Consider the following 26,942-nt stretch of genomic DNA (forward strand, 5'->3'; position numbering starts at 1 on the left):
GTAAGGAACAGCTGCTGTTGCAGCAGCAGGCCCATTGTATATTTGTAAAGGGGGTGGGCAGGTGGCCCCTACGATGGTGAATGGCAGGAGGGGAAGTGAGGCCCGTTCACTCATAAATGGGAAGAAAGACGGGGTCTGTACAGTTATGAATAGCAGAGATGCTCCATGATCTCTATCCTCATTAAGCTTGGGGTAGCACTCACCCCCTGACACCCCCTTCAGAGGGACACAGTGGTTCATGCTATGGAGAAAGTTTAAGATCCCATTCTAATCCAACTGCTCTGAATGCAGAAGGCTCTGCCAGATGTTTGTAATGCTTTGTCAAAGCTAGTTTTAAATCATGGTTGCGGGCTGGAAAGTAACACTAACAAGGGCAGAGGTCGGCCCTGTTTGCTGCATTTAGATGTGCAGTGATGTGCTTTCTAACTGGCAGCCCAAGCACACTAAACCTGCGATAGGAAAGGCAGGCTAGGGGCTACTTGGCTGTGCATCACTAAGGATGCAGATCCTGCAACCAGAACTTAGCGAACAATGCGGTGGAGGTGGGAACCAGAAGAAAATCTAGCTCCTTTTCCCCATGCCACGTTGGTTCTGCAGGCCAACACCTTATGTTACTCACTGAAGCACCCAGCAGCTGCTCCAACTGGGTATACCCAACACGCCGGGCTATTGAGGCAGTGGGGCCTGTTTTTACAGACACTTTTTTGAGGATTCCCTACATGCTGTACAACAAGCAAGGTCTAGTGCATAGGACACTGGACTGCGGGTCAAAAGGTAGAAGCCACCTCATTACTCTTGGAATACAGCTGTCATTCTGGATTCAATGGCAACCAAGAATTGGAACTCTCCCCATTATCACAGAAACTGAAACGTCGCCAGTTACAAACAACCTACCCAATATAGCATGTCCCCACAGCGGATTTTGCTTAGACTTCTACAGAGTCCGGCTGTCCAGCACAGGCAGGGAGAATGAGAAGATGTAGCCTGTAGCTGCTTGCTCTCTTAGAAAGAAAAGGAGGACTTGTGGCACCTTAGAGACTAACAACTTTATTAGAGCATAAGCCTTCGTGAGCTACAGCTCCTACCCAAGGTTTGACACTGCCAGTGTAGAAGCAAAAAGAAAAGGAGTACTTGTGGCACCTTAGAGACTAACCAATTTATTTGAGCATAAGCTTTCGTGAGCTACAGCTCACTTCATTCATTGCTCTCTTAGGGGAGGGGTAATTCCAAATTGTCCTAGCAACACACGGGTGAGTGCACCAGAGGACACAATAGCTCGAGTGGGTTTGCAGTGTGGCTTCCCACATCCAGCTGAGGCTGACCTGGGTGCTCATTTAATTCCGCAGTGAAGATACACCCTAAATTGCTGGCGAGTTACCAATGTGACTGGAGTGGCAGTGGGGCAAAGTTTGGATTCTCCTTGTGTTTAGTGCTACATCTTTATTGTTCTACAGTACTTACAGTGAGTAGTGCTGAAGAATTCTGTAGGATAACAGAACAGGCCAAGTGGTTTGAGCACAGGACTGAAATCACGAGATACAGACTCTACTCCCAGTTCTTCCACAGACTCATTCAGGGACCACATGTGAGTCGCTCAACCTCTGTGCCTCCCTTTCCCCTTCCTGTAAAATGGGGTTAACTCTTCCCAACCTGAACTCAGTACTGTCTATAATGTTCTCAAGACCCTCAGAGAGACGGCGCAATGCAAGTGCATAGGGTGTTGAGAGAGACACAAGCCAACACACCACAGTACAGGTAACTTAACAGCCAGAGAGCCACATTTATTACTTTCAGATGTTTCTATACAGATGGGGATAACCAATCAGGGGAGTGGAAGAAAAGCACAAATTATGTGGAGAATTATTTCTCCCTTGATACATCCCTGTCACATTGGATTATGGATAGAGAAGGAAACTCAGAACATTTACAAACACAAGAGACTTCCATGAGTTACTAGAAAATAACTAAGTCTGACAAGTAATGAGAGTGATTTGAAGGCAGGCAAGACACACATCCATCCTCTCTAGGCAGTTAAAGAAAAGAAGCAAACATACCACAAGTGAATGGAAACAAGGGAGGTTTTTAAATGGAGGCTTTTCACAATGCTTTATTGTTTGTACACAAGAGTAATGGGACACTGAACAGGATACAAACAGAATGAAGCTCATACAAACTATAGGACACAGAGGGCATTCAGGAACTTCTCAGGAAGTTAGCAGATAGACACTGCCATTTTTTAAAAGGAAAAAGGTAAACGATAAGAGGTCACAAAGCTCTCCCCCCTCGCCCCCCCAGCTAGAACTGAATGTAACTTTATTAGCTCCCAAGTCTGAGCTCCAATGGCTATACACCCAATAAGGCTTGTTCCAAATAGTCAAAAGGCCAAGCACCTACCACCCTCCTGCAGGCTCATACAGGCTTGCAGGCCTGGGTGCTAGACGTGCAGTGTAAACCATCTGGAGAAACAATGAACAAACCAGACCAGGGCAGACCATACAGCCAGGAGAAAGAGGCAGACGTGTGCACAGTCGAGGGACAACGGGCAGCACAAACTGGCAATTGCTGCTCATCAGCAGGGCACCAGGCTTTGGGACTATACCAGGGCCAAAAAAATCATTTAAAAGGGGCAGTACCGTACCTAACGCACTCATGGTAGGTTTGTGAAGTGAGATTTATTTCGGCCTTATGTGAGGGTCTACGGCCAGATTTTCAGGGGCTCAGTTCCCACTGAGAACAGTGTTTGCAGCTGGATGCTGAACATGTGTGAAAATCTGGCCTCTGGAGCTTTACACTATTTTTAAGTGAACCTAAAAGTGGCAATGGAGCAGAGCGAAGCTCTCTGTGCTGGATGGCCCCACCAGTCAGCACAAACACTTGTTACTTCCTTTTCCACCATGCACCTGCTCTGTGAAATCCACACAGAACTTCCCTGGTTCAGTGACAATAGCCCTGAACGTGAGATCACAAACACCACTGTCCCACTGCAACTCATCCAAGCCACAGCCGTTGTGATGTCACAAGATGATGCATTCCCAGAACGTCTTCATTGAACCAGAAAGTACCAAGTCACAACGTAGGTTTGTACTGAATTTCTGCCGAGCACAGCACAATCATCTGGCTGGCCTGGAGACGGAAGCTGTCTAGTCCCCGAATGGATATGGCATATGGAGTAATGCAAGCGCAAGTCTCCCCCCTGCCCTTGAGCGATCTTTAGGAGGCAAGAGGGTAGGTCATTCTGCAATGCCCCAGTTCAAGTCTTAGCCCAGTACTGACACATGATCAACAAGGGAGCCAACTTGCTATGTGATACAGAGAAGTTTTTTAAGAACAGGTGCAAGACCACAAACGTTTCACAGCCAGCAGACAGGAACTTTGTCACCACTACTATTGGCTCCATTGGGCAATTGAGTAGGGTCTGTGCTCCCACCACTGAGCTATCCACTTATTCCCCTGCTTTTTACCCAGCTGGTGTATTCTGATAAACACGACTAGCTTCAGGGATTCTACTCCTCAATACTAATGACAGGTCACAACCTTAATGTAATGCTGTAGGGTTTGGGATTTTTACTGGAGGGGTCTTATTATTCAGAACAGTTGCTTCCATTTAGGGTGGACAAAATATTTAGTTGGCTTTGGTCTAATCTCCAGCCCACTGCGGTTTTGAAAGTGTGTGAGACAAGGCCAGGTTGAGAGGAAAAGGAAAAAAGACAAGCCTTAAAAGAAAATCCAGCTCCAGACAACAGCCCAAGTCAGCAAGCGTGTTAATGTAAAGAGACAGCCCTTTGATTTTCAGCTGCGCACTCCTCCAGACTACAGTGTTCCCTAACACCAGACTAGTGTAACTTCCATTAAGATAGAAGTATGTGTAAATGAGCAGCATGCAGCTCTATTCCCAGGAACAAAGCAGGGCTGCACATTCCTGGAATACCAGAGAGGTTTGGGTTTTTAACAAACAAACCTTCTGTGGTCCTCAAGGCTCCTATATTTGGTTCAGATAACCCTGGGCTTTTAGCAAGACTACTCCTGCATTAAGTCCGATTTAAAAAACCCCCAACCTTAAATAAACCAGACTCTCAAATAAACAAATTGTGTCTTGTGTTAGTTAAGACACGAGATTTTTTCCATGGTTAAAGGCTCCATTGATCCTTAATCTAATGCAACCTGAACAGAGGCAAGAGAGATCTCTAAATAGTTAAGGATGCAATATAGAAATGGTACCCCTTTTCATTAATGTCCCCTTCCTCCCCTGTAATGTTTGCCTTTTACACAGGGGCATTAAAAATGTCACTAAGAAAATGCTGCAGGTGTGTTAGACTCACAAAGGTTGATGTAGTTCAACCAAAGTAGTCACCCCTGCACACAATTTTCTCCCCTGCCCTTTGAATCTGCTTTTCACAAACCTAAAGCTAGTTGGATCCTTGCAAAGAACATCCATTCTCTGCTACAAGCCAGGACTTGGAGAGCTTGGCGTAAAACATAGCCACACCAGAAGAGGTTGTGAAATATTTATTTTTCATAAAACAAGGTCATAGTTGCCAAGGTGTAACAACCAAAAAACATTTCCAGGGAGCCAATGGCACAGTGCATGGAAATGTAGCCCCTCACCCCCCTTGTGGTGTGATAGCAAAGGCTGAAATAGAAGGTATTTTACTCTTTGTGGGGCCATCTGATAAACCAGTTCCCTTCTCTAGAAAGGGAGAGGACAGCAGAAGAGGTGAACATGGGGCGCTATCTAATGTAGTAACCCACAGGAGATTTAAGCACATGACAGAATTTGACTCTAAGTAGACTATTCACATGCTTGAAATTAAACAACGAGGGCCTTGGTTAACGCTGCATTACCACTGCTTTGGTTCCCGCCCCTACAAACAGTTTGACAACCAGAGTAATCTGAAAAGGGTCAAGAACCTTGCAAGACTGCCAAGATATGCAGTGGGGGAAGTGGAGTTTTTTGTTGGGTTTTCCAATTATAAACTGACTTTTCAATTATCGGAAGCCATGAAACTAATCAGCAGACAAACTGGAATGGACTTAGTCCAGGGTCCGTATTGGTCAGTGAGCAGAATCACATGGTGAAGCAATGCCAGATTGTGACTGATAGGGAGGGCTATACAAGGAGCCAAAAATCGCTTGTTTAGTACCTCAGCATCAGTTGCCTAAGTGTCGCATTGGACACAGAACTCACCTGGAATTGCAAATTCTCATTTCTAATCCAGCGGTTTCAGACTCTGGTGGTGGTGCGGGTGAAATATGCAGCCAGGCCACAGCTGAAAAGTCCACCACTGAGGGCTTGTCTACACAACCGCGCGGGGTCGATCTAAGATACACAACTTCAGCTAAGGGAATAATGTCACTGAAGTCGACGTACTTAAATCTACTTCCTGCGGTGTCTTCACTGCGGTAAGTCGATGGCTGACGCTCTCCCGTCAACTCCGCTTGCACTTTTCGTTCTGGTAGAGTACCAGAGTCAACGGGAGAGTGCTCAGCCGTCGATTTATCACGTCTAGACTAGACGCGATAAATCAACCCTCGCTGGATCGATCGCAGTCCGCCAATCCGGTGGGTAGTGTAGACAAGCCCTTAATGTGTGTGTGAATCAGATAGAAGAGAACAATAGTTCTCCCTCATGGTAAACAATATGCTTGACTGGGCTTTACCTGCTATTTGTGCCATTTCCCCCTCATCCCTACCAGCACAGCACAAACGTAAAGGATTTACTAGGACTGTCATAGGATACACCCGCCACCATTACATCTCCAAGACCAGGCGAGTAACAGAGCTGTGCTTCAACTAGCAGAGTCACATCATCACTTGGCATGAAACGGTCAAAGAATAAAGCCTCATTTTTATTAGTTCAAGAACATCAGGATATTGTTGCAAATAGCTCCAAGTGCAACTGTTCTATTGCTCCCGTGGGGGATTTCATAGGAGGTGAAAAGGATCTAACAAATTATCCCGGGCTGGCCTGTGCCCTGAAGAAACTCTCTCTCATAGTAACCGCATTAATAAAAGACCTGAACATGATCAGTGCTAAACATCGAATACAGAACAGTGACTTTCCCACAATACACTGAGCAGGGCCTCACATGGCAAGCATGGCAAGCAACTGCTTAGGCCAGGGTCAGACTGCTGGTGGGATTTCCCCCCAAGTCCCTATCTCTCCCTACTGCTGGCTAGCTCAGCATTCCATCCACTGCCCGGTCTGTCTACTTGCCTCCTAAAAACTGCCTGAGGTGCCAATCTCCACTCACTTGTGTGCGGTGACAAGAGGTGCAGAACCAGGTAGGCAGAAACTCCACAAGCAGAGAATAGCCACTGGCCTGTTTCTGACAGATCATGATGTTACTGGTGATATTGTGGTTTCCCCTTTAAATGTAGAGCCCCAGGCCACTGAGTGCCTGCCATAGAGTGAAGTGCTGAGGCCGGAGACCCCAGGAGTGAACTTGTCAAGGAAGCAACAGGACCCCGCACAGGAGCTCATGGTCCCATTTTCCCAGTCCTGCCCTTAGTGGAACTGGAAGGGAAGGTAATTCATAGTGCAGTCGGTTCTCTCCCCCACAATTTACAGGCCCTAAAAATCATGCAGCCAGCCCTGGGGAGACGAAAAACTCAAAAGAAGCCGGTTCCTCAGGCTTAAAAAAAAAGCAAAAGCTCTTGTGGGGCCTTTCCCATATAGTTCCACGAAGAAATCCTGACGCCTTCAGATTTGCTGCAATGCCCCTTGGGGAATCCGATCTGCCTGAAGTCCCTTAGTGATTGTGTCCAACAAAGCCTGAGGATTCGCAGAGATAAGAGAGATGTTCTACTACTCGGGGTTTCAGGCTGTCTTTCCTTGCGGCAGCGGAGAGGAGCCCATGTCCAAGAGACCGACGAGCTTCACAAGGACTCCGATACGAGCTGTCTGCCGGCAAGGAAATTCCTAGAAACCAGCTCTACAGGACTGATCTCCTGCCAATTTCTTGTCATTGCTGAACTGGGTAGATGAGAAGGATATGGATACATCACAGTGGCCTCTGGTGCAGTTTATTTACAATGGAACTCAGTGCTGGAGAACATCAGGATATTAACAAGCAGGAAACACACTGGCAGGGGAGAGAAGAATATCACCGTACATTAAATCTCAAGGATCCTCCGTAAAATTCAAATCCACACCACCCAAGGTAACTCGCTAATGCTAATGAAGCTGAAACTTAAAGGATCTAAAATGTAGGTTAAGTCTTCATGGGCAATATCCCAGTTAGGTGCATGCAGATAGAATAGCAATTCTAGATACACAGCTCTCACTATTACTAGTTTTATCCTGCTCTCTATGGCTTAAAGCAGCAGACTGCAGTAGGTACAACAAACTGCCCATCCCTCAGATGCACCTCTCTTGAAGCCGCTGTCAAGTACAACCAGGATAGCAGCATCAGCAAGCTAATGCCTTATAATCCTCAGCAATAACTTGCCAAAGCCTGCTACAGGCTCAGACGCAGCATAATGTTGCCCTGGCGACTTCTCCCGCTTCCATTGCTTTAAAACATACCCAACACCCTGTACCCTTTCCTCAGGCTTCCGATTCATATTGTTAATCGTTCTACACTCCTCCCGCCTTTCACCCTGAAGAGCCTGGGATGGGTTCACCCGCTCATCGATACCACTTCCCCTAAAAACACAGTCACTTCGGGGATGGAACATGATAACTTTTGTGGCCTCGTAACTCTGAACCAAAGTTTTTCTTCATTAAATCTTCAGGAGGAATTTTGGGACAGAGGAATTATTGCCCATGACATGTGGGTTAACCTGCCTTTTCTTACAGATCTGTAATGACAGGTGGCCAGAACAACACTGTTTCACACCTCATCTGAATGTAGTCCCTCCAGCAGCTCAATGCCCCCTCCCAACAGGTCAGTATTGCCTGTTGTAAATACGATTAGGAGATACTGGGAGTCAACATGCAGCAGCCTGCAGAGTTCATTCACCTTCAGCGTTTCTTCTACGTTATCTCGGCTCATCAACCGCACTGCCAGGAGAGGAGCTTTGGCTCCTGAAGTTCATTATGATGGGAGACTACTTTAGATATTGTGGGTGACACAGCCATGAGATTTGAGAAGCAAAGTATGCAGCTTTAAGCTTTAAATGCATGTTCTTGCTAATGTTTCTTAGCAGGAGGAAACATGCTGGAAATTGCATTTTTCCATGACAGAGATCCAGATTACAAGAACAGCCATAGCGATTCTTAGAAATTGGAAGATCTTCTCCACCACATTATGCAGGTCATTCTTGGGTCCTAAACTATTTACAGTGACTGGGTCTGTTTAACAAAATTCAATGCAATTGCTAGTTTTGCCCCATCAGGGACAAGGATTTCCACCACAAAGAAATAAATCAGCTAGGTCAGGCCCACGTCTTCTCCTCCCTCCAAGTCTGAGTGTTTTATTATCACAATTAGTAAGTTCAAATATGAGACGTTTAGAGACGGTGACAGCTTTACACACTGAACATGAAACACAATACTGCCTGTGATCTAGGCTGCATACTGACATGCTGCTTTTAATGTTACATTAAAGCTCCAAGTTGATCCTTACTTCCCTTTCCACCCAACCACTTGTTATACTCATCTCTCCCCACCCTGGATGCACACAAGGAATGCAAGGGGGGTCAGGAAGAGAATCATGCAGCCCGAGGACTCAGAGATCCTTACCACTGAAATCCACCAATTGGTTCTGTAAACCGGTGACGGATCAAGAAAGTTGCAACAGCTTCAGCAACCTGAAGGGAGGTAGGGGGGAAGGAATCAGAGTTTAAAGGGACACAGTCAACTTGAAGCCTGGTCAGTTTCAAAATTTAAAGTAGTTCAAAGTACTACATCTTCCTCCCATTATTTTAAACTGTTCCCCCACCCTCCCACCTCTGTATGAAACATCTCACAAAAGGGATAAATGTCTATATACTACCAAGGACCCAGTGAAACCGACCATGCATCAAGTGCACAACTGAAAAAAAAAAATGTTTTTTTCACCATCTTCTTCAATTACAGTAATTTAGGCATGTACTATAGTAGGTAAAAAAAGACAATTGTGATTTAAGTTGGTGTCCCTTTAAGGATTAGCTCAGAGCAGCAAATTACTTGTATCACGCTTTACAAATAACTTTTCTTCCAAACATCTCATGAAGATAGGTAAAAATATCCCCATTTTACAAGGGTGAGGCACAGAGTGGTTAAGTGACTCAAAGCCACACAGTCAATAGTAGAGCCGAGATAAGAACTCCCACGTTCATTTCCAGACGTGCTCAGTCCACACCACCATTCTATTTACTGGCACACTAGCGTGAGTGAAATACTAAAGTGTCACTGTTTGTCAGTACATAAACTGCTACAATAATGTTTATACGACGTTTTCTAAATTTTAAACTACTTAGTTTTAATAAGACATTATCCCTCTACGAAAGCAGCCACCTGCACTGAAGGCTGGAGGGGGAAGGGAAAAGCTGAGCTAACCCAAGAGAAGTTAAGGATGGAAAATCCCATGCTGCATTTTAAGTACTGTATCATTGAGTCAGTTATACACCACCACTGGCCCCCGACACAGGTAAAGCTGTAACGCAGGTGGGACCTGTCTCCCCACAAGCAGACTAAAGTCTTGGCCAGTCAGGCTCTCAAGGCAGCTTCACGGATATGATTTAGTCCCATCTGCTCCATCAGTAACCAGGTCTCCTTATAGGTGTGGTGCACGTAAGGCCTATGAGGTTTGCCCTCGGTTTTGTATTAGCGATGGACCCATTTTGCATGTAACTCGTAAACGGACTGCTACCAAAGCTTTGCGGCTCACCTTGTCTGGAGCATCTTCGTGGACTGCATGGCCACACTGAGGGAGGACTTGCATCTGGAACTTTCCTGCAGACCAAACAGTCATTGCAGCTACTTTTAGAGTGAACGTATCCCTCCCTGGCAATGACTCAGGCATGTGTTACATGCAACCGCAGAAGCCAACCCCTATAAAGGCTAAAGGCAGGGACCGAACTTAAGGTGCAAAAATATTCTGCGCTTTTATGGGCATTTCTACTAGAGATCTCAAACTCTTTACAAGTTAGCCCCACTGTCGTATCTAGCAGATGAGGACTCAAGAAGCTATGTTTGACACCAGATGTCAAACAGCAGCATATGGAGAACACAAAGCTTCTGCAGGAGGCAAGAACCTGCCTTCTTACTTGTGCAGGAGCTCTGAATTAACTACAACCATGTTCACTCACTATCTTCTTAATCCTTAATTCCCAAGAGCTTTGTATTAAATGCTATCCCATCTTTGTGACATGAATGTAGCTGTCAAACCTACCACACCAGGACCTTTATCCAATCATCCATTTTCCCTTCCAATATCCAATTTCCAAAGAAAACAGTGATGGGGATTGGACGGGGAAAGATGCTAATGTAACTGTCAAGCATTATTAGAGGTGGTTGTCCTGGGACCAGCACGGCTACATTATACAGACAAGGGGTGAGGGAATATTGTTTATTGGACCAACTTCTGTTGGAGAGAGACAAGCTTTCGTGCTTACACAGAACTCTTCTTCAGGTCATAAGCTCGGAAGCTGGTCCAGTAAAAGATATTACCTCCCCTGCCATGTCTCTCAAGCATTAGTAGAAGTCTGCCAGCACCAGAAAGAGAGATGGTTTCAGGTGGCACCAGGTGGTGCAACTAGGCACAATGGGATGGAATTAAAAGAAAACAGACTGAAAATCAGGAAAAGCTTCCTAATGGCAAAACTGAAAATCACAGAAAGATCCCCACGAGACATGACAAAGCCCCATCACTTGAATATTTAATACCAGACTGAACAAAAGCAATATCACAGCCCTGCATCAGCACCAGGGTGATTGGCAAGATCTAATAACTCCTCTAGCTTCCATTACAGAGAATCATAGACAAGGGATCACACTGTTACTCTGGGGATTAACTACATTCTTTAATGCTGGTTTGTCTCAATACAGATTGCCCTGGCCAGGACCATTTCAGCCTTCTTCTCCAGCTCTCTTTCACTCTCTGCAACATAAACTATCCCCTGAAAGAGCATTATAGCTAGCAGTATTAAATATTTACCTTGCATCTGTCCAATTGTTAGATCTTTATCCAGCCTGTCAACACCTGGAATAAAGCAAACGGATGTGTTGGGGAGAAGCCAGGGAGAGAGCGTCTAGTCAGGTCCTGCTAAGACTTTGCAAAAGATGTTTGGTGTGAAAAAATGGAATAGAAACAGCATCTCGACACTCACTAGACTGTTTCCCTGCTGCACATCAGGAGCATACAGCGACAGGAGAGGATCACTGCCAAAAACTTGAAGGAACATTCATCCATCCATCTTCCCAGACATCATTAAATGGCACTCAACTATGGGAGACTCAGTGTTCCCTATCACAGGGGACTGGAGGCTGATAGGGATTGGTCTTGGAATACTGATCCTTTCACCTTCAGGTCATGAGTTCAAATCCAGCCCAGGACTGCAGTAATTAAGTGATTACTCCCGTGGGTTGGCTTGGGTCTCAGTCCTGTTCCTAGCAGAACATTAGCTCAATTCTACAACTGCAACACCTGCCAGACAGCTGAGGCACAGTATCACAATACGCATATTTAATCCCACAATTCCCATGTGCATGTTGCAGAGAGACTAAAATGACTTGCCCAGTCTCTCAAAGTACATAGAAGGGCCAGGATAGAATCCAGACCAGTATCTTAGCCACAGTTTTTCCCTTCCCTCCTCTAAAACACAGGCTGAATGTAATCAAAGTGAATGACAGCTCGAACTAAGGAGAAAAAGGAAACACCTACCCGCTAAAAGCAGCAGCTTTGGAGTAGAACAACTGAGGAAGAGGTTCGATAAGCCCCTGAACCACCCCTCCCAGTACTTTTCGGTTTTCGACAGTTCGATTCGCCATGTATACAGATGTTCTTTCTTCGTCTACAGGGGGGACAAAGAGCTCAGCATTAGTATTCAACTGAAACGAGCGTAGAATGAACCTCAGCAAAGCGCCACTTGGAAGACAAAGTAAAAGCACAGAGTCAAATGCGGATGCGACTAACGTCAGTTTGCCCCCCATGTGTTGCCCTAACTAGGCAACCTTGCTCACAAAGACCGGATCACCCTCTTAACCCTGAACGTGCTCGCTCCATGTCACAGTAAGTTAACGGGGCTGCACATGCTGTACCTGGGGCGTTGAGCAAGAGAGGCCTTCCATTTCCAGACTGTCAGTCTGCCCCCTTTCACCGGAACTAAAAATTCACGCAGAAAGACACCTGGACCTGTCCTTCCATGAAGCCTGGGCAAGACACAGTTTTGCAGCACCATGCACGAATAGCTTTACATGTGGGAATAAGACTGTTAGGTCATATGGTCTACACCACGCAGCAGAAACCGATGAGCCTTTATAATATGATGAAATAGAGTCAGGACCCAGCACATAGTGACTTACTGGACAAGAAAGTAGTTCCTTTCTAGACCATATACAATGGCCACGTTCATGAACATCTAGAAACACTTTCAAGTGGTAACTCACAATGTAGCCAGCAGTCCAAGACCAAGGCCCAAACTCAGACCTGGAGCAAGCAATGAGGTCGCAGGAGTTACTCCTGTTTACACTGAGGCCCTGAATGAGAGCTGAACAATTGCTCACTGCTCCTTCTTTGGAGAACTTTTACATGTCCCATAGGCACCTAGCTCCATGGAAGCATCTCCTTTGCTGGCTGCATGGTTGCCTTCTTGCTCCCTATAGATCGTCAGATACCCTAGAGAGGAAGAGGCTAGTGAAGACATTAGTTCCAGCAGAACACAGTGAAAACTCCCCACCTCTGTATCATCTTCCTTCTTCCTTTTGTTAACAGATCCTCTTCCTTCATAGTCTTCTTCCTCTTCCTCCTCCTCCTCCTCAATAATCCCTTCTACTATAGCTTTAGGGACCTCAGGACTAGCAGCATCTTCACACCTGGTAAAATAGGACTGGAAATTGATTCCTTTTCCATTGTGAAAAGCAACATCTTAACGATTCTAGGAGAGACCACCTGCACCTAAAAGGATAGAATTGGCTTTCTCAGAGAGACTGGCTGATCTGAGGCTCTACCACATCAAGGAGAAAGAAAGGAAGTGTCCAGGTCAAATGAGCAAAATTAGTTTTTTTTATGACAATACTGGAATATAAACAATAGAAACACCTGATGCTGCTGGCAAGCATCATGTGTTGTATAGGATTACGGTGCAATACACAGATTACTTTCATCACCACTCAACTCCACCACCTTTGGAGTGTAATGGACAGCTATTTAACAATGCACAGCAGCAGGAGGACAGCAAGTGAAAAATACCATATTCAGTTGAATTGTCAGGAGGAATTTAGGGGCCAAATTTCTGAAGGCACATCCAGCTAGTCTACTGGTGTGAGCAAATCTTTGCATGGGCCATTGCACACCCATTGTTTTGCGCTCTATCATTTGCATGTACAAATGGCTTTTGCACAGTAAAAAAAAAAGTATCCTTGATGGGTAATTACATTCTACCCTAGTGAAATTTTGACTGACATTCCTAACCATAGGAACGTGGATGGTTGTAAATGGTTTAGTACTACTTTCCTCACCCTCTGTGGTCAGCCTTGGCAGGTAAGTTCAAGGAGGACCGGATATCTGCTAGAAGATGGATTTGATTTTTTTTTAAAGTACACTTATGCTCTGTTACCGATTTGGGATCTTAAAACATTTAAGAAGGTTTTAGAAAACAAAACCTACTGTTTGATTTGGCCAACCATAGAAACTCTGGCTGATTCGAGATTTCTTATCTGTCCACTTTTTAAACTAGAAAAAAAAAAAGGGAAAAGGGGGAATCAAAATGGTCAAACATCAAGGGTCAATTGCATACATTAATCTAGTATCATTCAATATTTAATAGGTCCAGTAATAATAGGAGCACTCCCAAGTTCACCCTGTGAGCACTCATCTCGAATACAGAGATGTGGCATACAAACACTGGAGTTCCCAGGATGCTATGATTATCGAGATGTTTATATGGCTCTCACATCACTGTGATCGAGCATCTCATAAACATTAATGACTATCTTCACAATGCCCTTGCAGGGCAGTGAAGTATAATGCCCACTCTGAAGATGGGAGAATTGCATTGGTAGTCAGAAACAGAACTCAGGCCTCTGGTGCGCCAATCCAATGCCTTAACCACAAGACCATCCTTCTTCCAAGATCAATTGCAGAATTAACAGTACAATGAAGATTTCTGAAGAGTATACAAACTTGCACATTACCTCCACTCAATTGCATTCTCAATTGACTTGAACGTTTTGGGACGACCCCGTAAGAAATTCTGCATGCTGTTCAACGCGTCCATGGCTGTGCCTAAAAACAAACGTTTTGACTTAAATGAACCCAACATCTGACAACATCCTTGCAACAGTTCTCAAAGGTCTTGGCATATGACAGTGTGAACTATGTGAGGGAGAGAACTGAGGCAAATTTCATGATATAAGATAAGTTGATTAACAGAGTTATAGTCATGAACTATACACAGCTGCTCCAAACCAGCTTTCACACAGTTTTTCCAAAAAACTGGTTTCCAGGTCTGCAACTCTAAGTTCTTTGCTTCCCGCATCCACGTTAACAGCTCTTACAGGTATTCTATCATTACAATAAATCTATCAGCAAAACCTCCGGTAGCTGTAACAGTATCAGGGCTTGTATAGTTTTGTACACTGCTGCCATTAGAGGGTGAACAGGTCTGATATTTTAGGCAGAGAGCAGTGGTGACACTATATGGTTCAGTAAGACACTCCCCAGCAATCGTGGTCCTTGTTATAAGAATGGGTGGTGCACAGCAATCATGATAAACAAAATCAAATGGAAAATTCCAAAACAAAAGGCTAAGGTGATGCTAACTATACCATACAATAGCTGGCATAAGAGAAGAGAAAGCTTCATACAGTTAACACAACTGAGAAAGACCTCCCAGGCCCAACAAAGTTAATAGGGAAGGAGAGAGGAAGACAGAACATAACAGATGATACTGTCCAAGGAGATAACAAAAACAACAACAACTTACCTTCCACGACATCAATCATGCAAAGACCCAATAAACTGGGTACCAAATTGGATGCTGCTGTGTGCACTGCAATAGCCCCACCCATACTGTGCCCAATCAGCATGATTGGAGGTGGGAGGTCCCCGTACATAGCTTCAACCACGTTTCCAACATCTCTGGTAAAGGAAGAGAGACAGAAGGTTGGCATTCTTTCCCAATGTGTTTCTGAAGCAGATTTGTAAAAACACACCAGCAGGGGAATTGAAAAATTCAATATGAAAAACTTACGCTGAACCCTCTGCTTTTATTTCCTACTCTTCCCTAATACGGAGTTTCTTTGCACATTTGCCTTTTAAGTTAGATCATCTGCCCCAATGGTAATAGATATGGAAGTCTAGTCTCTTATCAATGGCCAGGGATTCATGAAAGCCCTCAAAGCACATGCTTAACATTAAACAAGTGCTTTCCTGAATCAGGGATATAAGGATGTAATTCCCATTTCTGTTAACAGGAGATGCTGTCTAAAGTGGGAGACTAGACCACCCCGCCCCAGGTCTGTGGAGCACAAAACAAACTACAGGCGAGGTGAGGAAACTAATCAATTCTCCTGCTTTCTCAGCCCTAATCATTGAGAACCTAAACACACACCAGCCACCAGGATTGCAAGAGGTTGGGCATATAGAACAGAAGCAAAACGTGTTCTCTCTCTCTCTGTGGAAGATAAGCTCTTTGGGGCAGGGACCCTATGAACCAGTATGAAGCCAAAGTACCAAGCATATTGTTATATTCAGGTTCTTATAACACTTGTCACTGCAGTATCTGAGCACCTTTTGGAAAGAGTATAGTAAATAGTTTAAGGGACACAAATAAAAAAATGCATACAGGCTTTCTTGGCTGTAACAAAAATTTTGAAGGAGAAGGTAGTTAAGGACACTGAAGTCAATGGTAAATGGGACAAAATACAACATGGTTTTACAAAAAGTAGATCGTGCCAAACCAACCTGATCTCCTTCTTTGAGAAAGTAACAGATTTTTTAGACAAAGGAAACGCAGTGGATCTAATTTACCTAGATTTTAGTAAGGCATTTGATACCGTGCCACATGGGGAATTATTAGTTAAATTGGATAAGATGGGGATCAATAGGAAAATTGAAAGGTGGATAAGGAATTGGTTAAAGGGGAGACTACAACGGGTCCTACTGAAAGGTGAACTGTCAGGTTGGAGGGAGGTTACCAGTGAAGTTCCTCAAGGATCGGTTTTGGGACCAATCTTTTTATTACTGACCTTGGCACAAAAAGTGGGAGTGTGCTAATAAAGTTTGCAGATGATACAAAGCTGGGAGGTATTGCCAATTTAGAGAAGGACAGGGATACCTTACAGAAGGATCTGGATGACCTTGTAAACTGGAGTAATAGTAATAGGATGAAATTTAATAGTGAGAAGTGTAAGGTCATGCATTTAGGGATTAATAACAAGAATTTTAGTTATAAGCTAGGGACGCATCAACTAGAAGTAACGGAGGAGGAAAAGGACCTTGGAGTATTGGCTGATCACAGGATGACTATGAGCCGCCAATGTGATATGGCTGTGAAAAAAGCTAATGCGGTCTTGGCATGCATCAGGAGAGGTATTTCCAGTAGGGATAAGGAGGTTTTAGTACCGTTATACAAGGCACAGGTGAGACCTCACCCGGAATACTGTGCAGTTCTGGTCTTCCATGTTTAAGAAGGATGAATTCATCAAACTGGAACAGGTACAGAGAAGGGCTACTAGGATGATCCGAGGAATGGAAAACTTGTCTTATGAAAGGAGACTCAGGGAGCTTGGCTTGTTTAGCCTAACTAAAAGAAGGTTGAGGGGAGATATGATTGCTCTCTATAAATATATCAGAGGGATAAATACCGGAGAGGGAGAGGAATTATTTAAACTCAGTACCAATGTGGACACAAGAACAAATGGATATAAACTGGCCACTAGGAAATTTAGACTAGAAATTAGACGAAGCATCAGAGGAGTGAAGTTTTGGAATAGCCTTCCAAGGGAAGCAGTGGGGGCAAAAGATCTATCTGACTTTAAGATTAAACTCGATAAGTTTATGGAGGAGATGGTATGATGGGATAACATAGTTTTGGTAATTAAATATTCATAAATAGGCCCAGTGGCCTGTGATAGGCTATTAGATGGGGTGAGATCCGAGTTACTGCAGAAAATTCTTTCCTGGGTATCTGGCTGATGAATCTTGCCCATATGCTCAGGGTTTAACTGACTGCCATATTTGGGGTCGGGAAGGAATTTTCCTCCAGGGCAGATTGGAAGAGGCCCTGGAGGTTTTTCGCCTTCCTCTGTAGCATGGGGCACAGGTCACTTGCTGGAGAATTCTCTGCTCCTTGAAGTCTTTAAACTACGATTTGAGGACTTCAATAGCACAGATATAGGTGTGAGGTTTTTTTTGTAGGAGTGGTGGGTGAAATTCTGTGGCCTGCGTTGTGCAGGAGGTCAGACTAGATGATCATAATGGTCCCTTCTGACCTAAATATCTATGAATCTATGAATTCACCATATGTATTGGGAATGGGTGACAGGGGATGATAATTATCTGTTCTGTTCATTTCCTTTGGGGCACAGGGGGAAGACAGGATACTGGACTAGATGGACCTTTGGTCCGACCCAGTATGGCCATTCTTATGTTCTTATGTGTTAGGAACACAAAGAGCATTGTGCCTAGTGCATGACAGTCACAAAGCAAGTCTGACTAGCTTGTTTTCTCTGTTCAAGCCGAGAGACTAGAAAAGCAAGCACATATAGCATCAGTGATGAAGAATAATTTAAGGTATTAACAGGTAAAAAAATTACTTAAATATCTGATTTTTTTGTTTTGTTAACTATTTCCTTTGAAAATGCAGGAGGATTTAAAAATCTGAAAAGTTAGTGACAGTTTAAAACTCCAGTTTAAAGACAAACTGGAAATAGCTTTCAAATCTATCACTAGGAGGGTAGGAAGGTTTAAAATGAAAGGCTGCCTATTTGTTTGGTCCCATATTAGAGCTGCTCGAGATCTGAAAAACGATCATTGCATATGGCAGCTCCTCAGGACACCAACACGCACATCAGAAGCTGACAGGATGTGAGAAACAGCAATAAGGTACACAGTAAGTCAAAATCTATTTCACAGATGGCCTCCCTGGAGCAAACCAAGCAGGTCTGTTAGTATGAAGGACTATAACCTTCAGGAGAATCTCTCTGCACTAAATGTGGGCATTATATAGTATTTCTAGTGGAAGGTAATTGCTTCTCTCACAGCTTGTCACAAAAGAAGGGTTTGCATTCAGAAGCAGGTCACCGCAATTTGATTAAGTCTCATTCTGTGCAGGACATGTTTTCTCGATGTAGTGGTTCCAAACTGGGCATGAGTCACACTTCACCTTCACCCAAGGGTGAAGGATAGGTATAGAAAAGGAATCTTTTAAGGGAAAGAAAGCTGACCCACATCAGGATGGATAAGAGTGTTATTTGAAATACAGGCTGAAATAAAAATGGAAAGGGGGTTTCCCTGTATTTATGCCCTGCACGGTGCACCCAGATACTACAATGAGTAGAGTAATACAAGAACCAGACCCTGAGCTGGTGTAAATCAGTGTGGCTTCAGTGGAACTACACCCATTTACACCAGCTTTCCATCTGACCCTAATCGTGTGTTTTGTGACCTCTTCCAGGAACAATGAATAAAGGAGAATATGAATAACTGTCTCTTCCTGACAAAATTGGTAAAGCTATTGGGCAGAGAGGAAAGTTGAGAAGACAGGGTTGGAGGCAAAACAGAAGATCAGGAGAAGCAAGGGTGGAATGAAGGAAGTCTATATGCTTGCTGTTCTTTTCTCAGAGGCATTTAAAAGCAACAAAATGAGTCCACGGGAAGGTCAAGGCTGGGGGCTAGGGCTTAGAACAGACAATCATGGGAGTGGGAAGCACAGGCTGAAGTGCAGTGAAGAAGGTGGAGCTGGGGATGGAGACAGTCACAGGGGAGTAAGATTGGTGTGGGAGCTGCTGTGCAAGTGGAGAAATCACGCTCACTTCTGTCTTTACAAACATCAAATACTAAGAAATAGTGTAAATGCCACATTTAGGATGAAAAATTAAATTACCCCCCCCCCCCCCAAAACCATGACATTCCAGAAGATCAGTGCATTCCTGCAGCGTTAAATCTCTCACAGTGCAGAACATGATAGTACAGTAACAAATAGCTCTCCATCAAAATTTGCATTTAACAGAGAAAAACGTAAAGAATACCACACTACATGTGAACAAAAGTGGCTGAGTGAACACTGCAGTAAAAACTAAAATTCAGCAGTTAGCTTTGATGTTACATTAATTTTTTTATGGAAAGAGTTGGAGAATTTTTTTAAAAGCTTAATTGCAGATGGCTTTTAACTGAGGGAGTTCTTTTAAAAAAAAAAAAAGACTAAAAAGGGGAGAAAAATTCTGATGTGGGTCCACAGCATTACCAACTTTAAATGTTCATAACTTTTAAATCACAAAGGGGAATTTCCTCACCAGATTTACCTTTCACTGAGATCTACAGAACAAATCAGGTCTGAAATATCTAGCTTCGACTGTTGGAGTTATGATTTCAACTTGCGCCTAACCTGATGTTGCTCAAACTTTCCAAACAGGAAGGAAAGTTATGATGAACTAAGGGCAGGTCTTCAGTACCCGCCAGACAGTGATCGATCAATCGCGTCTAGACGAGACATGATAAATCGATCCCCGAACACGCTCCCCGTCGACTCTGGAACTCCAGCTCGCAAGAGGCGGAAGCGGAGTTGACGAGGGAGCGGCAGCGGTCGACTCGCCGCCATCTTCACAGCCAGGTAAGTTGACCTAAGATACACCAACTTCAACTACACTGAAAAGTAGAACTCAGCTTAAGTTCTAGTGCCCCCTTACATGACTGGCATGTATGATGTCTTCATAGAAGGAAAACTGAAGGTGGGTAAAAAGTTGATAAGAATGAAAGAACAAAGAATTGAGAAGATAAGGATTTGGGAAAGTCTGAAATGGCTAAAGAGATTGTAAACTTCCATACTTTGACATAGTTTCTGCGGACAGATCTTCAGGATTCCTAACTTTTGTTTCACCTGCAAAGCAAAAAACAGGACACATCAATTCAAAAAAGACACTATTAAAGCAGATTAAAAATCTTCAGAATCCTCAGGATTTAAATAGGAGCAACTATAAGCCCAGATAATAGTTTTTCTGTATATATTTACTCGATAATCACAACTGTGTTTGCATCATCTCTTCACCGTCATCTTGGATAATTAAAACTACAAAGATTCATAAAAATGCTTGGCACTTTATTACGTTGTAGTTCAGAGGTGGGAAACTATGCCCAAATAAAGGTCATATATTGGCAATTTAAGACTGTGGATCATCCCTAGGTTCCTACGAAATGGACTACCTACACAGTCATCTTTTACATGGTCGTTGGGCTCACCAGGACTATTGATCCCAGTATGTATGGGGAATCAAGGTGGAGCATCATATGCAGGCATGTGGAATCTCTATTTCTATATAACAGCAAACACTAGCTTTATTGTGGTATTACATGGGCCACATTCTTTTCATCCCTACCTTAGTTATAATGTAGCAATGCTTTGATTATTTCATAGGTAGTCTATAAACTCAGTTTTTGGATGGCGTAATTCAGTTAAATCTAATTTAAACACAAATGTAAAAAATAACTAGTAAATTGAAATATACTGGAACATGAATTTGATTGTAAGTCTAATTACTTACCATGACTTCTGAGATCTAAAGCCACAGTCCTACACTGAATCCTGTTAATGATTGCAGACTGCAAGAGGAGACAAAGATATACAGTTTGAAAACTGCCAAACCTCATTTAAGAAAGGGGATCACAATATTATATGAATCAATGCAACAGAAGCAAAAGCCAAGATGGTGTGTCAAAAAGAAACTCAATTGTCAGTGACCGTGCTGAAGCAAGATTGGACATGGGGCACAGAGTAGCCATGAAATCAAAGTTGAAGCAAGAATCTTTAGTATAAGTGATCTTTAATTACTAAATAAAAAAGCACCACCCTTTTCACCATCAGTCAATTGATTACCAAGGATATTCCCCCAGCCCCCACTACATTCCATATCTCAGACAAATGAGTATTCAAATTTCTTAGGATAAAAGTTTCAATCTCTACAACACCTCTGAAAACTGAAGTGCAGCAATACCATTATACACATGGAAGTGATACGTTCCCTTCCAAGCCCCCACATGTTCCAAAATTAGCACTGCCTCCACAGTAGGCAAGAAGATATAGCAGCTGCTTTACAGCACAGACTCGATTCGCTCTCAAAGAATGGAATTTTACAGTAACACTGAAATATACCAAACGGAGTGTTCTTGTCCTCCTCTGGGTTACTAACAAATTATGATGCTTTTTAAAGTAACACCAGGCTGCAATAAGATCACGTCTCATTATTTGTTCCTGCCATCTAAATTTACATAAGTTATTTCACGCACCATGGTGATTAAGTGGCATTCTGTGCTGAATAAAAGGCTTCAAAAATAGGATTGTGTGTTGTGAAATCAATCGCTGAAATCGTGTCCCAGTGGTAGTGGTGAAATCTGTTAAAAGTCTCTTAACAGAAGGAAGAGCAAGAGAGCACCATCCACTTGATAGGCACAGACTGACAGTTACACTGACCCGATGTTTCAGAACTTACTATATTCAAGTCCAGGGAAAATACACTGCTGGACCAAGGGACTAAAGACGGTATCTCATAACCAGTAGGGCTAGAAATGAATGCTTTATACCATTCAGATATGAGAATCCCTTTCTGTCATTGATGTAGAACATTCATTTCTGACCCAGCATGTCATGAGATATTGGCCATTAAAACGGTGTCTTTCCGATTACTTTTTCCAATGGGTTTCCTTTTCCCAATTCTAAAATAATTGTGGCAGCCACAATCTAGAGAACAACTACAGCCAGAAACGATTTTAGACCATTTAAAAATCAACTTGGAACCCCGGTTTGCCAATGGTAAAAAACGAAGCATTAATTTAACGAGCAGTTTGTGAGGTCATCTGCTAAAAAATCACAATGTAAGAGAGTAATCTGAATGTGATAGTAAGGGAAGTTCTCTCATGACCTTGACTTACCAGAACAGAACTGCTTTGGTGAGACAAGAACAAATACATCCATGACCATTACGTTTACCAATAAGTTGTTAGACCAATGAGCAGAGAGAGAAAGATGGGTAGATTCTGCTTGTAGTAATTTTATTTAGTCTTTACCCATACAATTATTTTTAAATCCCCCCCCCATCATCCTAAACAGTTAACATATGAGCAAACTTTCATTAAAAAAATATACACAGGGAACAAGTGGATACTGACAGCAGAATGGAATGGACTAACTGTCTTTGTAGTTTTCTCCAGTTACAGTTTTTGTGAGTCTAGGGCAAAGTCAAATGACATGCATACTATACACTATTTAACTGCCAAGTCCAGAAACTGCATAGATAATTGTCATACTAGAAGTTACAATGGTATAACTCTGGAGTTTCTTCTACTGAATTTAGTGGGGTAACTCCAGATTTGCTGTGCATCATGGTGTAACAGATAGTAGTATTTAAACCGATCAGAAGTAGAATTTTAGAAAGGATGGAAGGTTTCAGAGTAGCTGCCCTGTTAGTCTGTATTCACAAAAAAAAAAAAGAGTACTTGTGGCACCTTAGAGACTAACAAATTTATTTGGGCATAAGCTTTTGTGGGTAAAAAACCCCCACTTCTTCAGATGCATTGATTTCACTCCATGCACCTGAAGAAGTGGGTTTTTTTAATCCACGAAAGCTTATGCCCAAATAAATCTGTTAGTCTTTAAGGTGCCACTGGACTCCTCGTTGTTTTTATAGAATTCAATGAGAAAGTGCTGATTTGAAAAAACACTTGCCCCACATTGGAGGTCAAACTTTAGTTGACAAGATGTGGGTCAACTCAGCCTATACATGCAAAAGAACTAACCTAGCCTGTCAAATCATCGTGAGGCACCTTGACCCAATACCCCACATATATCAGAATTTTAACACCCCACCTCTTAACTGATGACTATAACAGGATTCATGGCGAGGTGTACAACCTCTGTTTTATTCAGTGGCAATCATCTTGGGACTCTGAAATGCTTGCAAGCTGTTCATTCCCATTAGTTGTGTGGGCCTTTATTCATAGTGTCTAGAGTGTCACTTTGTACCGGCCTAACTGCACGAGGACCAATATCACGGTGAAAACTGCATGTGACTGGCGTGTATCTGATCTGTTTAAGGTTTTTATAAAGTTCACAGATACTTCACTAAAAGTTGCCCTAGAAAAACCTTAGACAGACTAGATCAAGAGATGGAGAGAGACCCACCTACCGGACCCAAGGTCTACAATTAGAGTGGCTGGGTTAAAGGTCAGGGTCCCAAGTACAGCCACACATGCTGCTACTGGTTGGGTTTATAACCTGTAGGCTTTATATATATAAAAAATTTGTTGGAAGGGAAAGAGTTAAGCCATGAAACTTGCTCGCACTGACACATCATCAGGTTGGGTTTCAGTGATTCTCAAGCATTGAGGCTTTCTGAATTACCATTCAACCTGGTCATAATGTGGCTTCATCATTGCCACACCAGTACTGTCAAGGTAAAAAGTAAGATAGCTTAAAACTTATTCCTCTCCATTAAAGGTTGTCAATATCATCTTCCGGTTATCTGTGGGAAGTCAATCTGGGGAAAAAAGGTTGGTTTAATTGTGACGAGCAAGATCCTGGCATCTCAGATTAAAACAGGTCAGAGGCACGGAGACTGCTGTTGCTTTGATGAAGCTCCACATCCTAATTGTTGGCAGATGCTCGGCCTTTGATGCGTTTTGTTCATAAAATATATTTACTGCTTGTGTTAAAGAGTCCAAATGCATTAGTTAGACAGGCAGATTAAAAGGACCTTTCTGAATTATCTATCCCATGCTTAGCAGGGCTTCATATTTTCATGTCATTCATAGATGGAAGACGCAACATTTGTGTATATCAATTTACTTACATTGAACACAGCCCAGGAAAGAGCAGAATGGCCTCCGCCATGCAACAGAAGTAAGACAGGGCCCTCCGATCCACTTTTATAAATTCGAAAAGTGTATGAACAGTTAAGGACAATGTTTCTTACCTGAAACAAACTACCGAGTTAGACCGTTAACAGCACATACAAGGTTGCCACCACTTGATTATTACTCACGGACATAAGAAAGCCCCAATTCTGCCCTCGGTTCAACTTCAATAGGTTTGTACAGAATGATGGCCACTGATGAGGAGGAGGAAGGTGATGGTGATGAGGAAGATAATTGCTAACATTTCAGGTTGTTCAACAAGGGATGGTGTGAGTATATGGATGTTCAGATGTACATTCTGTGTTATCGTCATCTACCTGGCTGGGTTAGAATGTTTGCTAAATGTATTAATAAACTACTGTAAATACAGAAGGGTTCCTACAGTGCGAGTGTTGCAACTGTGCACATCAGGGTTCACAACTGAACAGTAATTTTAATACTGGGCCTGATCTTGGGACAAGAAACTGTCACATCTCAGAGTGATAACTGGGAATTCTTAAGTAATCAGATTAATACATAATCTATAGCTCAAGCTACAAGTAGGGGCAAAGTTTAGCCCATGCTATCCACCTACCTTCACTGCCTACCTCCCTATCATCCCATACTCCTATTATATTCCTTACCTCCTCATCACACCCCCTCTTCTCCATGAAAATAGTAACTGTACGTAATGTGTATCAAAGAAAGCAAATCAACAGGAAAAAAATGAAGTTAAAAGCTTGGAATGCTCAGGATACTGTTGGGGACCACAAACTGGCATTTTGTCTACTACACTCTCCCATCACTTGTCAGAGGAAACAGACAAACCTATACATGTCACTCTGGGCAATAAAACTACCCTTGTGAATCCATGAGTTAGTATAGTGTCTTCGTTAAGGTAGCTGATGTCTCCCTACAGCCTATCTGCATATGCTGGAAAGCCAGCTAAAAAGGCATCAATCACAAGAGCAGCGGTTTTCAACCTGTGGTCTGCGGACCCTAGGGGGTCCCACAGACTACTTCTAAGATTTCCAAAGGGATCCACACCTCCATTCAAAATTGTGTAGGGGTCCGCAAATGGGAAAAAAAAAAAAAAAAAAAGGTTAAAACCCACCGATCTCGAGGTAGTGTGCGCCAGGGATAGGACACTGGACTGGGAGTCAGGAGCTCTGGGCTCTAATACCCAGCTCTGTCCCAGATTGATTGGACAAATCACGTCACTAGAGCTGGCTAAAATACAAAATTTCTGTTTCAAGAGAAATCCTGACATTTTGAAAAAGTTTTTTGGGGGCGATTGGAACAAAAAGTAGAAATAAAAAATAAAATGGAGCAGCCAGCAGCACCTGACTCCCAGGGACCTTCCAGAGAGTAGGGAGCTAGAATCTGACAGCCCTGGCTCCTGGCTGCATGGCAGGGAGCCTGACAACCATGAGAGCTCCAGTTTGAGAGGCTCCCAGACTCCCGGCTGCTGAGGAGTTGGGGAGATTACCACTGGAATGTTCCAATTTCAATGAATTGGCATATTCTGTCAAAAAATTTCCAGCCAGCTCTACATTTCACCTCTGCTCTTTTCCCTTCTACCCTTTGAATGTCTCATCTATTTAGAACGCCACCTGCAGGCCAGGGACTGCGTTTACTATGTTTTTGTGCTCTGCCTAGTGTAACAGGGCTCCAATTTTGGTTAGGGGCTGTAGGTGCTACTCTAATACAAATAAGTCAGTAGGAACTCTGAAACCTGGGAGAGCTGCCTAATCTATGCAGAACACGATTCAAGAGAAAACAATGGACAGTAGTGACAAATGAAGTAAGTAAGGAATATTACTCAGGTTGCTTCCATAGTGCCTTTAATCACCCTGGATTTGTGCTGGAAATGGCCCACACATTGTAAGGAGAGTGATCACTTTAGATAAGCTATTACCAGCAGGAGAGTGGGGTGGGGGGAAAGAAAACCTTTTGAAGTGATAAACACCCATTTTTTCACGGTCTGTGTGTATAAACACATCATCACTGCATTTTCCACTTTTATGCATCCGATGAAGTGAGCTGTAGCTCACAAAAGCTTATGCTCAAATAAATTGGTTAGTCTCTAAGGTGCCACAAGTACTCCTTTTCTTTTAATCATCTAATGCACCACACACACTTCCAGACCTATAGAAATAATGGCTCTTGGCTTTGGATTGTAATTTGGCTTCCTATCAGCCTGGAAAGGATTTACTTTTCCTGTCTCACTTCGCAGTTGAGACCTGTTTAAGTTATACTAATTTGTACAAAGTCTAACCTATAGAAATGCTACTTTGCAGGTCTCCAGCACGTTTTATTCAAGGATCTCAAAGCACTTTATGAACAATAAGTAAGGTTCACAAGAGTCCTGACCGGCAGGTGTTGTTCCCATTTTATAAATGGGGAACCTGGGGTAGAGAGAGAAATAGCTTGCCTAAGGTCATTCAGCGCATCTGTGGCAGAGCCAGGTAAAGAACTCAGAGCTCCTTATTCCTGTGCATTAGCCTTCTTTTTGTTCCCCTTGCTCCTGAAAGTGAATGGTCCAAGGGATTTCCTTGGCAGTTGGACAGATTCATCACTTGGCTCCCAATGGACAACCAGAGTGGGCAGAGTAAGAGAAGGCACTCAGGAAATGTACTGTTTCAGAGCAGCTCTCAGGCAGTCTCTACTGGCAAGGTTTTTCAGAATCCTGGGCAGAATTTAAAGGTGTCTTCGTTCTAGGAGAAGGATGAGGTAGCACCAGAGAAGCTCTCA

General features: G+C 43.2%; 1 protein-coding gene across 2 annotated transcripts in view; it reads right to left on the bottom strand.

Annotated features, from left to right (window-relative positions):
• Window positions 1-1,760: 1,760 nt before the first annotated feature.
• The window catches only part of PPME1 (protein phosphatase methylesterase 1), a 48,796-nt gene continuing 23,614 nt past the window's right edge, over window positions 1,761-26,942 (bottom strand). For both annotated transcript variants that reach the window (XM_073334450.1, XM_073334460.2), the window contains exons 3-14: window positions 24,146-24,237; window positions 20,846-20,903; window positions 20,133-20,184; window positions 15,070-15,224; window positions 14,279-14,369; window positions 13,752-13,817; window positions 12,823-12,958; window positions 11,808-11,937; window positions 11,082-11,126; window positions 9,813-9,877; window positions 8,684-8,751; window positions 1,761-7,082 (exon numbers count right to left, since the gene is read on the bottom strand). In XM_073334450.1, the coding sequence (XP_073190551.1) occupies window positions 7,064-7,082; window positions 8,684-8,751; window positions 9,813-9,877; window positions 11,082-11,126; window positions 11,808-11,937; window positions 12,823-12,958; window positions 13,752-13,817; window positions 14,279-14,369; window positions 15,070-15,224; window positions 20,133-20,184; window positions 20,846-20,903; window positions 24,146-24,237 (977 nt within the window). In that variant the 3' untranslated portion in view covers window positions 1,761-7,063. The remainder of the gene's footprint in view (window positions 7,083-8,683; window positions 8,752-9,812; window positions 9,878-11,081; window positions 11,127-11,807; window positions 11,938-12,822; window positions 12,959-13,751; window positions 13,818-14,278; window positions 14,370-15,069; window positions 15,225-20,132; window positions 20,185-20,845; window positions 20,904-24,145; window positions 24,238-26,942) is intronic.

The sequence above is a fragment of the Lepidochelys kempii genome, chromosome 1 (assembly GCF_965140285.1).
Source record: "Lepidochelys kempii isolate rLepKem1 chromosome 1, rLepKem1.hap1, whole genome shotgun sequence".
Classification (NCBI taxonomy): Eukaryota; Metazoa; Chordata; order Testudines; family Cheloniidae; genus Lepidochelys; species Lepidochelys kempii.